Here is a 16,623-nt window from a genome sequence, read left to right as displayed (position 1 = left end):
TTTGAGAACATGCTTAAATAACTTACGGCTGCACAGGATGAGAGTAATTTACCCAAATTCAATACACTCTTAAAAGGCAAATTCATTGACAGAGTCTGTTTGTGTGCTCCACAGCAACAAAGGGCATGTAGCAGCCCACTCTGCTGATGGTGCTGTGAAGGCCTGCGTTGGCTCACAGAGGTAAAGGTCAGCTTCATACAGGGCTCCTCCATGTACTTCTCAAGAAGCCGAACAGCTTCCAGGTTTTTTTTTTTTAGCATTGAATGAATTTTTGGCTCTCGTGTCTTCCTCTCTCTGTCTGTAAGCATCACTCTGCAGTCTCGCTCAATGTCCAGTTCCACGAGCCTATCAACACTGACGGCTACTGTGCCACAGACCAGTAAAGAGACTGGAGCTGCTCTGTGGTGCTGTGGCGAAGGGAAGGAAGGCAGCAGATATTGCCAAAGTAGCTTGAAACATCACAATTTCGTCTATCGTTTCACTGCAGCTCTGCATCCAGATTTAGAGAATTAAAAAGTAACCATGGCAGTAAAACTGTACTTCACACTATGATGGCTAAAGCGGTCGGTACGGATCAACCACATTCTGTTCCACCACTACTGGACATCATTATTATGACGTGTGACGTCCTGCAGAAACTTTGTTAAGTGGTACAAGATCGGAAATTAAGTAGCTGTAAATATAATTCATCAATACACTCACACACACGAATCCAGAGCGAGTGTTTAGCCTCTTTTAGGTCAATATTTTGGTTTTAAAGCTGCATATTTCCTGTATGGTTCAGTCCCTTCTCATCAACCTCCGTTTTTCCAGCTGCAGCAGGAAGCAGTTGTCTGCCAAAAAGCTCTGACGACAACCACTGGACGCCACCTGCCAATCACCAGACAAACAAGTCTGGCAACTGAAGAAAGTGAAACATGTAGGAACGGAAATACAGAGACGCTTTTGTCAGGAGCTGGTGGAGACCAAACCAGGGATAGAAGGTGAAGTGAATATTACACTGATATCACAAAAACGACTCATGAGATAACAATGTTTCCTTCAGTCTGCTGGATGTGTATGTCGGTACCTGCTAACACATTTAGCATTACAACTTTACAAGGCCATAATATGTCAAAACAGCGTGTCTGCATGTTGGTTTAGCAGTACTTCTGCCCTCAAGTGGCCAAAAACCTAACAATGCAGGTTTAAGGTCAATGTATATGAGTCTGAACGCCATCACTGTTTTCTATTCAAACCTTTGAGAATAAAATAAAAAATCATACATTCCTGGATATTCTGGACATTTCTGAATGACAAAACGTCCAAAACTGTTCTCCAGTTTGGTCATTTTATTCAGCACAGATGTTTCAGGCCAAACGCCCTTCTTCAGTGTGAGGCAATTACCCACGAGTGTGCAACAATCTGCTTCCCTTGGTATGGCCAGACAATGGCCAACACACTCCACTGTGTGGGCATACTTCTACAGCGAGCCTGCTGATAGTCTGCAGCACTGTAACAGGTCAGGGACTAAATCCTAGAGCAGCACAAGAGGCCGAAAAACGTCTTTTGCTGCAACTTCCAAAAGCAACAATTTGATGTTTCAGGAGAATAATTCACCCCGGCTTGGTAGAGGGGTGGGGTGTTTCGGTATTTCACATCGTGGAGTCCCCGGTGTTTAGCGCACACATAATGAAGTGAGGCTGTCATCCTGCCATGAGGCCAGTGTGTTCTCAGAGGCAAATATGGAGAACCTGCTGAAAACAGAGAGCCGAGGACAGCGAGGCCACAAGTTTTATGAATCAAAGGAGGAAGACCGGCTGAGTTCAAGAAATACAAGAAGTGAATTTCATGAAATGATGCTGTAAATCTGTACAACACTCTGTATTACATAAGGCAAAGTAGACATGCATCAATGTTTTAACCACAAGCACTTCAACAAAAATAATACCGTAAAGCTTGAACAGAAAGTTCGTCACTGCTCCACAACAGGAAAAAAAACACTTTCCTTCCTACCTTTAAAAAATACTGCATCCATAATATCCGAATTTAAATATAATAGCACAAAAGCATTTCAGGGAGGCTATTTGGGGGGGTGGCCTTCATCACAGGATGCAGCGGTCACATGATTCCTATTTCAACAACTGAGCACAGGATATCTAATTTATTTGTAGATGCTTATCTTCTGCTACTGATGCATTCAACCAACATAAATCCCCGAGCCAGCACTGCCCATTAAACTAAGTGCACGAAACCCATCCTGAATGACTGTTAAAAACTAATGTGACAAATGAAGGAAGAAAAATGTCGTAATAAAGTGGACTAATATGTAACCGTGGTTGCAAATGACCCTGAATATATTTGTCTTCTTTCTTTACAAATCTACACTTCTGTACATCACACAGTTAGCAGTTTAAACACTGTGTCACCAGGCAGGAAAGGTGGCTCTCAGAGAGGCTGGGGTCTTCAGTTACTTTCCCCTCAATATCCCATCTTAGGAATGAGCAGACTCAGCAGGCGGTGGTGACGGAGTGCGGGTCAGAACATAATGCTGGAACCACCAGAGATCAGCATTTTACATCTGTAAGTATAAAGTTGGAGGCCGGCGAGCGCTGCCTACATCACCTGAGACAGTGGCTGAATGTCAGATGAGTCAGAGTCACACAAACAAACCTGAGATGGGTTTACTAAACAGAGTTAAGGAGAGCAAAGGTGAGGCCTACACGTGCCCAGTTTACCAAGATTCGTGTAGTACGCAGTCTTTTTTTGGGCCGAACTTCGAAGTTCCAGGTATTAACATGTTGAGGCTCTGCTGGAGAAGTTCAGAAATTAAGTAAATACTCCTATAAGGATATGAGCAATAGTGCAAAATAGGTGTAAGAGTAAAGTAAAGGGAGAGCCAGAAAATGGAAATTTGATCCTCATTCTGCTCTGTGAAGTAACAACCTAAAAGCCTTTTTTACAACTACTTTTGACAGTTTTTAAATGACTGTGGGTTGTTTTGATGAAGCATTTGACACACTGGATCCTAATCAATTATCTGCAGTATTGTGATATATACAATAACAACAACACACACACAGTAATATGGACTTCAATCACTTCACTGCAGCTGTAGTTGCCGTTCGAGGTCTGTTCTGGAGAACAGCGTTGCCTGAATGTCCTCCTGAATGTGACCTTTAGCTTGTTTCTCTCACTGCTCTCTTGCTCCATGACAAGCTAACAGTTACATTCACTGCAATATCTGCGAGGGCTGCCTATTAATGTGTCCAAAACGTGATAAATGATCGTCACTGTACACACAGCTTAACGGACTGCCTCTGTGACACTTTTAGCCTCTGGTGGGGCGGCACAGTTTCAGCAAATCTTTGCTTCGACAAACAATTAAAGCTGATTAGTGGCCATACTGATGCTTCAGCCCGTTCTTAATAACAGGTGGACTGTGATTAATGTGGCTTTTTCTATGCGAGAATAAATCATTTAAACTCACTTTACTCTTTACGCTCAAACCCTCATGCAATAATAACTATAACTGCACACAAGCACGCATCTAGAAAAAAACATGATAATGAAATGACCTTAATATTGAGCATAATGATGGTGGTTTAACTAGCCTTTGGTGCATTTGTAGTCTGGAGTCCACATTTGGAGTCTCATTTAGTGAACAATAACATGCCTGTTCTGCACCTCTTGTCAACACGTGGCTTGTAGCTGTTGCCACTGATAAAGGCATAAAGGAAAGGAGAAAGGAAACAACTGTTAGAGCTAAAGGCTAGCCCACAAATGCACCAAATGTGCATCTTCTCTTCTTAGTTCGCTTCAAGCCTGTGTTTTTTTGCGACTTGCACAAATAGCTCATGTGCCTGACTTTTCTGATCACTTAGCAACAGTAACACAAAACTTTCTTTATGATCACTGCGCTCGGTAGAGTTTACCTATGACGCAAATGCTGCATCTTTAATCCATGCCTACCCCCAGCCAACTACTGCCGTCTGCAGCCGAGCAGCCAGTGCCTAATGCCCCGTGCCTATGGTGCCATGCCAGGGTGCCTGCTGTTGATATGTGGCATCAAGTCCACTGCTGATCCAGTTGATCCTCTGATACAGGGTTGGGAGAGATGAGGACAAAGGAGGGTCACACTGCAGCGAGCAATCCCATGCATTGCAGAATTATTAGGAGACGACTTTTCAAAGTTTTAACAGTGTATAAATACGTTCATGCAGTGTCTCTCTATTGAATAAAGACATTCATCTTTGCTTCACAGCCTCAGGTGTGCCCACGGAGCTGAGGGGAATTCAGCCAACCGACACAGTTTCACTAGTGTGACCTGGTCTTCTGCTTAAAGGAAAGTCTCTTTGGCCACTAAACCACTACCCATCAGGCCTTTCAGCTCTGAATATCACTCTGATGAACTCTCATGAGCACATCACGTCAAGGCCGTCGCAGGGGCGCAATAACAATCTAGGGTGGGCCAGAGGCCTGACTGTATCTGAACAGCGCAGTGTGCGTTCGCTGCAGAGGGGGTGTGCGATTAAAACCCTGCGCCCTCTGCTCACTCGCTGTGCCATCAGCGAGCTCCATACGACTGCTGCAAACACCTATCTCTGCCCATAGACCCCCCAGTCTCTGCTAGTGCTGGTTTATCTCCAGCAGCAGCCTGCATCAGCCATAATAACTTACATCACTGTCTTCAGAGCACAGATGCAGCAGACATGACTGTCTTCTGCTGTCGACAGGCCGGTAACGGACTGCGTCACTGCTGTCGAACTTTTCGCACATAAAAAACAGGGACTCTTGTGTGCTCAAGCAAATTATTTTGTTTCAGTCTGGCAGCTTCGACGCAGACAAAACAAGACAAATCGCGCTGCAACGTACTTCTCGCAAAGTGATAACTAAGAGCAATGTAAGGGTTCATGAGTCGTTTACGGCACAGTATTATTTTAACTTGAAATGTAGATAAGCATTTTGTTTGGTCCACTCTAACAGGTCAAATTTCGTGTGCTGTCACAGCAGAGAGAAAGGCAGGAGGAGGGGGCGTAGGGGTGGGGGGGGGATGATACAGGTCCCTGGGAATTGATTACACTGAACAATGGCAAGCAGATCAAGAGCAACCTTGGCCGGATGGGGGAGATATCACACTGAAGCTCGGAGTCAGAGGCTTTCGTCAGACACAAAATCTATCTACAAAATCTCACTTACATTATGTGAGGGGAAGGGGAGGGAGGGAGGGACAGAGAGAGGGAGGGGAGGGGGGTGTCTGGCATTTGAGCCTCTGTGTGTGTGTGCCCTTGTGTGTTGGGGGAGGGGCGGATGGGGGTTAAAGTGAGAAAGAAAAGGAGACAGCGACAGACTAAAGAAAAAGTGAAGAAAAGGGGGTGGGGATTGGCTGGGAGCAGTTTCTCCAAAAAAAAAAAAATAAAAAAAAAAAATATTTTTTGCCCAAACCTCATCATTCCACTTTGAAAGATTTACTTTTACCATAAGTCACTCAGAATAAATTGTGCACAGTTATTGGAAATGGCGATCCCGTTGGTTGAAGTTCGGGTTTTCATTGCAGTGACTAATAGTGCTTCTCAGTTTTGCCCTTTTCAGTGGGATCTGCCCTCAGCTGCTAAACACACACAAGCCCTCCTCTGTAGCTGCGGCTGACGTCAGCCGTCACTTAGCAACAGCCTTTTGGTGTAAAAGCAGCAGTGCTGACACCGTTTTCAAAAGAGGCGCACAGAGAGAGACAGAAAGAAATTCAGAGAGAATGAGAAGCGGAGATAGAGAGAATGAAACAAGGGGGAAAGAAGTAAGAGGCAGAAAGTGAGTAAAAAATTTGGAGCGGCTGCTGTGTGATGTTTCGACGAGAAAGCAATGCAAAAAAAAAAAAAAAAAAAAGATCTTTGGAAGAATTTTCAGTGCAACAAAAAAGCTGAAATCAACCTCGTCTGGCAGTCCCTTCAAAGGATCACATGAAGCTTCAAGACATATTGAAGGAAAAGATGATGTTATATCAATAAAGTCGTCTAGAGACTATTAACAGGCAGTAAAAGCTATGCTAGGTACTTATTAAAACACAACTTAAATTTACTACATCCCTCACCTCTATTTATCCATGCTTCGATTCCCACAGCAACAATTTAGGCATGGGCGCACACCGTCTATGTCACAGCACTAATTTACCCAAACCTCGCCATGCTCTGACTCCCTCTGCTCTGGCCCTGTCACAGGCCTGAGCAAACAGTCGGCACATGGAGAGTTCAACAACCTCATCCTGAACTTAAAAGCTCAGCCACCTGAAATGTTTGCATTGTTGGCAACCCCGTGCTGTAATCAAAATCATCTGAGACGAGCCCGTGCGGAAAAATGTCCAGGTCGCCTAAAATTCCCAAACTGAAAAAAAAAAAGCCTGATTGTACCGCGGCAGCTCGGGGAACATTCTGTCATGACTTATCTTATCTCGCCATTTCGCGTTTGCCAGTTTCTCATGTGTGGTGGCAACGGGCAAAGTTTGGGAGGCTGATACAACAGTTGCAAAGAGGGGAAAAAGGTCTAATTAGCCCAAACTCGGTTGATGGCAGTGGCTTGGCACCCTCCCACTCCAGTCCAACATTCTGGGCCTCAACAAAACACAAACTCAGCCACAAAATAAGCTTTGTACAGATAATAATACAAGCAGATAGACGAGGTCAGGACATCACATCAAGGCTCATTAGAGAAAAATAAGAAAGAGGGAACACACTGCACAGCTCTTTACAGGCAGTTGAAAGCAGAGCATCAAAAAAGCCTGAACCCTCACCATGTCCTCAAATAATAGTCATTTATAGACGAGTTCATAAACAAAATGTTAAAGGACGACGCAAAACAAAACCATCTGTGAATATTTTGTGAGTCCTCTTTTGATGGTGTCGTTTCAGACACCAGAGTCATTAGGCTAAGCTCTGGTAGACCTATCATGAAAACTAAAGAGCTGCAAGCTAATTGCTGGTGATCATGACGCAAACCGTTTCCAGGGTAACCCGAGTTTTGGAGTACCCGCTCCAGCATTTCCTCATCTGTTTGCACTCACACCAGCAGGCTGACAATGCAGTCGCTGCATCCTGTTTCACTCTGCAGTCAGCCAAACACGCAGCACCTCGCTCGGCTTAACCCTTTCTACCGGCCCTGCTGCTGCTGCTGCTGCTGCTGCTGCTGCTGCTGCAGCTGCCGCCGCCAATGAAAAATTCAGAGCAGCTATGCAAACTAGCTCAGACATTAAAGGGAGCGAGACGAGGATATAACTCACACAAGCTGTCGCACCGCTGCATCCGGATCCAGGGACAGCAGGCCGAATTGTAATCACAAAGTAAAGAAATTATTATGTGCGCTGGAAACACCTGAAACGGCGTTAATTACAAATATAGGGAACATTCATAAATGCTGATTCAGCTCTTGATTTGGGCATTCATGAAACGTTCACCTGCTATAAAAGCTACCTGTGGCACCAATGAATGAGGACATCTTGGTTTTCACATCGCTACTGTGACACAAGCTCCTGAACACGGGGGTTAGCCTCACACGTCATTCGCCTTCAGTTAAACAACAGCTCAGCGCAGCTCAGCTCACATTTTATCAAACAGAATAATATTCTGACAATCAGCTCAAAGCCACATTAACGACAGCTTCACTAAAGATGGCCATATTTCCATTTAATCTGTCATCTGGAAATTAATTAAGTCCAGCTGAATCAATACCTGTATTATGAATTAAATGCAAGACTTAACACTTAATAAAAGCTGTTTGTCTCTCCTTCCTCGTGGACTGAGAGAAACTGTCCACAGCACTGATAATATCAAGATTAAAGTGTCCATAAAATAAAAACACACAACACACACACACGTAACCTTTAACAGCACTCATTTAATGGCCTTTATTTTCAGGTCATGCCCTCAGAAGCTATTCCAACTAAAGATATATAAAATAAAAAATTAGGCTGAGCTCAAAAATGGACTAATTTTATTAAAAAGAATATGAGCAACAGTGCAAACTGAGACGGCGGCGTTGTCTTCAGGTTTCGGGACGCATCTCGAGCACGCAGGAGATCCAGAGTGGCACAGCATGTCCAATAAGATTAAACCTGATTACCCTTTATACATTTAATCATGTAAGAGGGACTTATTTGTGTTTATATCAGGCTGAGAAAGACGCCAGCATGCGGAGGATTTACTGTACAGTGGAAAATAAAATTGAACTGTGCAAACACACACACACACACACACACGGACGCACACACACACACACATACACAGAGCTCGTCTTGAATTTAACACACGTTCAGACAGCGGTTTAGTTTTGATAACAGTGAATCAACGGCGAGAACGCGAGCAGACAGTTTCACTAAGTGCATGGAGGCTTTCATCTCCACAGACAATTTAGATAAAGAAGATGAGGATGCAAACAGTATAAAAAGTACATAAGATGTAATTTCATGATTTTATCTCAATAGATCATCGACAAAAAAAAAAACAACCACATTTTAAAATATGTATTTTTACATTTAGGCTAAATCTGATTGTAAGTACTGATCCTTCAACACACACAAGCTTATTTTACTAAACCACAAATGTATTGTTCAATTTTACACCAATTACTTTCTCCTTGTACTACTGCAATACTGACGAGGTATAACTACGTCAATACACTTACTGCCCTCAGCTTGAAAATGCTGCTTATCTTCAGCAAAAAATATCACATTACACAACAGGAAAATATATTATTTTGGAAAAGAGGAGAGTGAAAACCTAAAAAGCCTCCAGCTTGGTCTGATTCTCTGGATTAATAAACTAAGTGGTCTGTAGTACAATTCTACGTGGCAACTTTCTCCACCTTGTGCTGCACATCGCCTGACGACGGACGATTTCTCCCTTTCTCATCACTGCTGGAGGCAGACACTATATTCTACAGGGCGATTAATAAGACTTGGCATTTTTTTTTTTCTTCTTTGCAATCACCCTGTGCTACGTCACTGGGTTGTGACGTCAATGTTATATCATTCCACATGGCTTTACAGCAAGCGAACGTGACAGCTGAGAGCTGCTCTGCGTTTTCACTGCTCTCCCTTCCAACCTTTCTCTCTGCAGCCTGCTTCTCTGTTCTTGCCTGAATGGAGGGTTAGTTAAGTGTATTATTTACCCCTGCCTGCCCCCGTGGAGTGGTAACCACACAAAAAGAGGGCCTTCTCCCTGAATTCAACACTGCCCTGCCAGCTCTGCCTCCAAGGTCTTACTCATGAAGTAGAGCTTTTAGATATCTGCCACGAAAGCCCAAATGCAATAATCCTACTTAAAAAATATTATCTCCACTTTATTCTCTTCATCACAAAAATAAACTGACCGGGTCTGAGAGACACATGCTGACATCATTTTTGGGGAGAACAGGTTGCCGTTCAGGTTGTTTTGGAAAACAGCAATTTGAAATAAATTTTTCTCAGCACCCAAACATACAACACAAATTTCTGTTAATATATTTCTCACCTGCAGACAGTGTTAACCAAATTCCGGGTCTCAATTTGTGACCCTTCTGACTAATCTCCTAATAAAATTAGCAAATACAGATTTACAGGGCTCCTTCACCATGTCACAATTACACAATTCACTGACCTATTTAGGTATCCTATTGAAGAAGAATTTAGCACAACAGAGAGACACGGTTAATGCAATAAATCTAGGATTCGGTGAATCTGACCCCCGGCACTTGCAGTCAATCCATAAAGCTTTGGTTGTGCAAGAGGGCTTGAGTTACTGAGGCAAAACCCAAAACTGACACTTGAAATGATCTGAGCAAAGATTAACATCAACTGAAACTGGAACAGGCTAAATGAGACATTTCTGTCCCCGAGGCTGCATAAAAGGTGGTGTTTATGGTGTTTTTCATGTGAAAATGCCATCATGTTTGCACGTTTCCAGAGACAGAAACCTTTGTCCTGTTCCATCGTTTCTAAGTGAGCAGTCTCAGCACTTCAATGCATTGTGTTTAATGGTGAAGACGAGGACGGCAGCAACCATGAAGGGTTTTCCTTCCCACTCAGTCTGCACATTTAAGGGTCACGCCTACAATAAAAAGACGTGCTCAGCTACTGAGCTTGTCACTGTGCACGAACAACGTCACGTACAAGAAAACTGAGAAACTGAAGAATCATGAGGAAATCTTTTGACTCATAACGTGACTGTAGAGTAACATGAAAACAGAAAAGTCTGTAAATCCTGAGCACCGATTCTTTTATGACTCACTGTTACAACTCGCCAGTTTGATTTATTTTATACGATATAAAATCAGCATTTTAAAAAATAACTAAAACTCGACATTAGTCAACAACATTAGCTTGATTGGTTTGTGCAAATCGAACAATGTCGTACTCATACTCACGCTGAAAAAAAACACTTAAGGAGTAACATAAGAGACTGACGTCAGTGTGTTGAAGCTGTACACGGAGCAGTATCTGGTGAAACGAGGCAGCTGAATTTGAATTCGGTGGTCTAAACCTGTATGTGATCAATGACGCCGATCAGCGTTTTGGTGTTTGTTCTAACATGCTTTCATTTCAACTCAGCCTTTCAAAATTAAACTCTCTCAAAATACAGATACTTTAAAAGAAGAGTTGTTTGCGGAAACAAAACAACTACGGAAGCCTTGATGGGCCGAAGGAACCACCACCTCCAGCTGTAAACATACTGGACTGTCGCCTCTTTTTCTCTGTAATTTCAAAGACATGGGCAGAAAAGTCCGGACGTAAACAAAGTTCTTATGGCAGCTCGAGCTAGCAGCTGGTCTACTACAGTCCTGAAAACATTAAAAGGAGCTAAACTAGCCTCATTAGCCCAATCGATAAATATTTTTGCCATGCACATGCAGCCTTGTGTGCATGCTGTTCAAACACCAAAGATAAATAAGACAAAAACCTGCTTGTCAAAGTGCTGCTCTACAGCACCACCAGTGGCCATAAACTTGTTACGGTACCTTTAACAAAAACAACGAGTCGTTTGTCTACACTGCCCACTAAATAATAATAAATAACATCTTTAGAGTTCTGTCAGGTGATACTTTCAGAGGGATGGGATGGGACAAAACACCTGAAAAGCTGAATATGTAAAAAACATATTCATACCTGTGTATCACTCAGCTGCTTACATGCACTACTGCAGCTCTTTAATTCCCTTTAATTCCTTCTGTACATTACAAATATCAAGCCTAACGAACAGAAACAAGCAAACTATTTTTACTGCCAACGTTCACACACACCCTGGACATGTACAACCTCTGGTCCCGGTGCCTCTCAGGCCATGGGGCCCATCGTCTGCACCAGCACTCTTAGTTTGAATATTCACAGAGGTGTCGACTTGCCAAAAGTCTGCACCCACAGTAAAGGAGAACGCACACAGTTCAAACATGAACATACTGTAAAACGTGACAAGGACTCTCATGATGGGTGAAAATATGAATTATAGAAAAATTCTGAATCTTCTTACTTTAACTATAGAGCCCTCAAAGTCCACACAGCACACAGCTGAGTCTCAAAACATTAAGTGTTAAGAACCAAGAAGTGTCACCATCAAACTAAGGTAAGACACTACAGGTAAAAATCTGAATGACAATAAACTCCTACTTTTTCCCACCTGTCTGACATATTATGGAAGCAAAATTGCACAAAATCTCAAAATTGACCTGTGCATGAAAAAACAATGTTTTCACCTGTAGTGTCTTGCCTTAATTTATGAAGCAGAGGCAAAGAACTTCACAATGTAAAAGCGTCAAATGGCATGTCCTCTGCCAGCGCCATTATTTTCTGTATTAGGCCACATCAGAGTGTTTTTTAACAAGCACCTGACAATAAATACAAAACAAGCCTTTTCCTTAAGGCTGAATGCAACATTTTCTAATATCTTTAGTTTCAAGACTTAAATTCATTATGAACGGACATGAAATGCAGCAGTAATGTTACCGTAGCACAAATCCAACATGCTTTCCCTTCTGGTGGGGACGTCCACATACTGCTCAATGGTCCAGACTTCAACTGTTATAATCCCACAAGATAAACACCAGAGCTCCAGAATACTTAGCCAATATAATGTCAGCATCCTCAGCCATAGATAGCATATATAAGCAGCTGTATTCTGGGAAACTACTCCCTGAACGTTGCAGACACATGATGTAATACGTGCACATAAACGTAGAACTTAACAGATCGGTCCATAGATCGGCCAACTTGGCGCTGATACCCAATCCAGTTATTTGGACCAGTAAAGGACCAATACACCAAACCAGTATCTGTGCATCCTTGTTTATACTACATTACTACAAAAGACTCTTTCTGATGTTCAGTTTAACTTTCTTCTTCACCAACTGTATTTCCTGATTATCAAACCCAGTAAAGAAAAGTTCAGACATTTCCAGAATCTTCAGTAAAAACTACTTTTTAAGACACAGGAACATCTACGGCAGCTCATATCTACATTCTGGGGCACACAATTAATATTGTAGGCCACCATACGATCCCAGAAGGTAAGATCTATCCCAGCATGCAGTAGGCACAGCACCCCGGACAGGTTGGCATTAAGCTGCATCACAGATTTGACACCAAGATAGACTCTTACCCCAACATTCACAACTAACCGGCAATTCAGACTTGACTTCACCTGACTGTCGGTCCCAGGCCTTCATGTGGTTTGTCCCCTTTAGTCACTAAGAAAAACTTGACTTTGACATAAGCGCTTACTGGCAGAGAGGGTTGCCAAATACGTCTTTAAGGGCAGAGTGATGATGATGACGCAGGCTGCAATTTGGGTTATCTTTTCATTTTCAATATAGATTACAATGGATGTCAGATACTCAGCTGATAAGACGGCACGAGCATACACGACATCTTATCCACCACTTCTGCACAACTTTTTGTTGTTCTGTTCACACATTTTACAAATTTGTCTTCGTTTTATGTGGGGCAGGCAGACACCAGGCCAAAAGCACCTGATTATGAATGTAGCAGTTAAAGACATCATTACCAATTTAATCATACATGGTTTGTCAATCAAAAGCAATGTCCCGTGTCCACTTTCCAACTGAAAATGAGATGGTGTAGTACTTTTAATGTGTATATGTGCCTACAAAGAGGTCGGAAAACTAACGGGTGTATAAAGGGGGCGCAATTCAGTTTCACTCAAGACAGCAGTCAGTGTGACGTCTTGAAGACCCTGATTATGTCAACACTGACGTACGTTTTAGGTTGCAAGAGAAGTAACTAACTACAACAGATGTCAGTTAAGTCTAATATAAATGTGCTATGGGAATATGCTTATAAGGAATTGTGCTAATATACACTGCTTGCTTGTTTTTTTTTTGTTTTTTTTTAAAATTAATAAGTCAATTTAAATTTTGCAAATCATGTTGGACCAACATATTTCAGATGAAAGTCAGGCCTTTGGTTTCAAAAACACCTCATCTTTAGTTCAAGATGTCAGATGTCAGTATCTGCCTCTTCCAGTAAAAACAAATAGACATTGGACAGCCTCCACATATGACTGTTTACTTCTCCCTAATTTTCACCAACACATTAAGTGCACGCTGAGTTCAAATGATTGTCTATCTCACAGAATCAAGCGAAAGGTGAAATGTGAAAGTGAAATAAAGGTTTAAAGTCTGTGCTCATAGTCACACATGGTCCTGAATGATCCAACCTGCTTTTCTATTCTAATTTCCATGCACTGTTTAAGGCCTAATTCAATGTGACTGCTAATCTGCTAATAGCCTAAAAACACAATGAAGTGAAAAACAACTGCTGGAAATTACACAACTGAGACAAACTGGACACACATTTTTAGTTCTCTTATCATTTCTAGCAAAGCTCGAAGGACACAGAAACAATGTGTGTGAGCTGACGGCCCGGCACCCACCACACAACTGCGTGTTTTGTTCTTAAATGCACTGTGCAAAAATAATACCGGTGCCATTTGTCCACATTGTCTGCACACAAATTAAAGCAACAGCTTGCCTCTGCTTTTTTTTTTTTTTTTTTTTGTCCACAGCATATTGTATGCAACATGATAGTGTTCGTTCTGAATGCGTACCACTCGATACAGGTGTACTGGTTTACAGAACTAAAGCAGAGGAGAAAGGAGCATCACTTTGCACTGGACCTGTTAGCTACTGTGTGTAAACAGACTGGTTTTATACAGCTCCTAGGGGCTTGTGCATACAAGCAAACAAAAAGAAACACAAGCTGAATGTGGCCTGTGGACACTGAATAATCCCTGCGTGTGCTCACCATCATTCTGTCTGCTTGACTGCTACAGTCAGACGGGACCGTGAAGGCTTCATCACTTGCTTTGCTGCTGCTTGTGTTGTAGCAGGATGTAGATGGACACTCACATTTCACTGTTAATCTGATATAGAAACTTTTACATGGAGATCAGGGTTACTGATGTCATGACGGCAGGAAGTGCTACAGGCAAGCAGACTGCACAGAACTGCGTGTTGAATGTTGATCATCAGTGTTTAAAAGCTGTTAAACACACTTTCTGATAATTGGTTGAAATGCTGTTTTTTTTTTTTTTAGGACAAAGCCCTTTCTTCATATTTTTAGCACACTGCAAAAAATGATGTTAGATAGCCTTCTACCTGTGATAGCCTATAATAATCTATATAAGTCATTCATAATTCAATGGTCTGTGTTCCCTTCAACAATACGCAGTTCACTTATCAGGCTGAATTTGCACCGTGGGGGGATGTTTTTGTGTAGTTTCATCTGCTCTGTGTGGCCTTTTTCTCTGTGTTTTCGTCCCCTGGTGCACATGTGCACTCGGGGGAGCTGTGGATGATCGGCGGGCCTACTTTTGATCAGCAGCCGCGGACCTGCAGGGGAAGACCTACCTGTTCTCTGGATATACAGGGCAACGAGGGTCTGCGAGGCATTTTACAGCTGCCATAGTAGCTGGTCGACGTTTCCCCGAGTGAAACACAGCTGGACCGTCTCCTCGGTCTGATTACAGGGACCTTTTCCTCCGCGGTGGAAATCCCACTCGGCGCTCCCCTCGACGGGTAGTAACGGTCAAAACAGAGCCCCAGCAGGGAGCCCGAAACCCCCGCAAAGCAGGCGAAGAGCGGTCTGAGCAGCGCGGGCAGACCGCTCAAACTTGTGAAAGAAACCAGCCACACTACGCTGGCAAACACCAGTATGAGGACACTGTGTTTGAGTTTCAGAGTGGGGATCAGTGTGAGCAGACCCACACATCCCAAGACGAATAACAACCTGCCCACCATTTGCATCTGGTGCTGGTCCTCTCCCCATTGCAAAAACCGCAAAACCAAAAAATCCCCGAGGTAACACGATGCTGGCAGTGACACGAGCCAGCATTTGCTGCCCTCTTTCTTTTTCCTCCTCAGGTAAAACGTCAGAAAGAAGAAAGCACATCCTATGCTGAATAAAGGACTGATGGACTGGGAGAAGCCCGACAAAAAAGTCCGCAAATCCCAAAGCGAGTCACTTTGCAAGCTCCTAGAAATGAGAAAAGAAACGGCGAAGATCACAAACGCGCCGACGTACAGGGCTGAGACCTTCAGCAATTTTGAGTTCAGAATGTCATCGTTGCAAAACCTGCAAACGTTAAACAAAAATCCCCTCTGATGGTCCTGTTTGAGAGGGGTGACGCAGCTCTTCACATAGCCGTTCCTGAAGCCCTCTGAGCTGTTTACACTTCCAGCTCCGTCGTGGTGCCTTATTTTACCGTGCAAAACCTCTCCTTCCTCCCGTGCAGCCATGGCTCGACTGTGGCTCCTCGTATCCACGCGAAAAAGTCCCCCCTCTTCTGATATTCACGCCGTATTAACGCTGAACTACATGACAGCAAACGCACTCCATGGTCACTCAAACGTGCTCCAGCACTTGGACTAAAGAAAGAAGGTGAGATGTTGTTTTTACAGAAATCGGGCTCTCTGTCGCCGCCTACAGGCCACAACTCAGACCGCAGGGCTTTGTTCTGTGCAGCGCTGAGCCAATCCTGACCTGAGTGTGTGTTTTAACATAATCAATATACTCCGAGGCTGCAGTTAATGAGGGGAACTTTCACAAAGTTCCCATTTAATAAATATCACTACAGCTGAATGGTTGTACTTTAGTTGTTTCAGGTGCATTCCTCAAGCGTGAGGTTGTGTTTCTTAATATTAATTTTAAATGTGTTTTTAGTTTGTTTTCATCTGTTTGTTTGAAATGGAAATAAAGTAATAAATATAATGAGTCAACTGTGGCAGAGTTTGTTACAATTTTGAAAACCTTTTATCACTCTAAATTAGCTTTAAATTAGCTTGTCCATAGTCTGATTAACTCTACGGCCTGTGATTAAAGCAGTCTTCTCCAATCTTAAAATTAATTGTTCAAAGTTTTGCCACTTCATGTCGCGGCATCATGTTGCTCTGGGATCGTTTGGTTCACCATGAACTTTTTAAAGTGGACAATTGCTCATTAAACTGAATCAGAACAACACTGGTTTTAACTGCTGAGTAGTGGTAAGATACTTAAAAAATATATATAGTTTAAAATCTTTTAGTGTTATACAAATATGCAGTCAAAGCCTTTGTTCATGACTGGCAAAAAGAAAAACAAGCCCCGCTGGATGCTCTCGCTAGCTAGCTAAA

The 16,623-nt window shown here is 42.8% G+C and overlaps 1 protein-coding gene across 2 annotated transcripts in view; it reads right to left on the bottom strand.

Moving 5' to 3' along the window:
- pde3b (phosphodiesterase 3B) overlaps positions 1 to 15,881 on the bottom strand; it is a 42,920-nt gene extending 27,039 nt beyond the window's left edge. Inside the window, exon 1 of one of the 2 annotated variants that reach the window (XM_076728889.1) lies at positions 14,863 to 15,881. In XM_076728889.1, the coding sequence (XP_076585004.1) occupies positions 14,863 to 15,750 (888 nt within the window). In that variant the 5' untranslated portion in view covers positions 15,751 to 15,881. The remainder of the gene's footprint in view (positions 1 to 14,862) is intronic. The other variant, XM_076728899.1, reaches the window with a different exon arrangement.
- Positions 15,882 to 16,623: the final 742 nt, after the last annotated feature.

The sequence above is a fragment of the Chaetodon auriga genome, chromosome 1 (genome assembly GCF_051107435.1).
Source record: "Chaetodon auriga isolate fChaAug3 chromosome 1, fChaAug3.hap1, whole genome shotgun sequence".
In the NCBI taxonomy this organism is placed as follows: domain Eukaryota; kingdom Metazoa; phylum Chordata; class Actinopteri; order Chaetodontiformes; family Chaetodontidae; genus Chaetodon; species Chaetodon auriga.
This window is presented reverse-complemented; position numbering and strand designations above follow the sequence as displayed.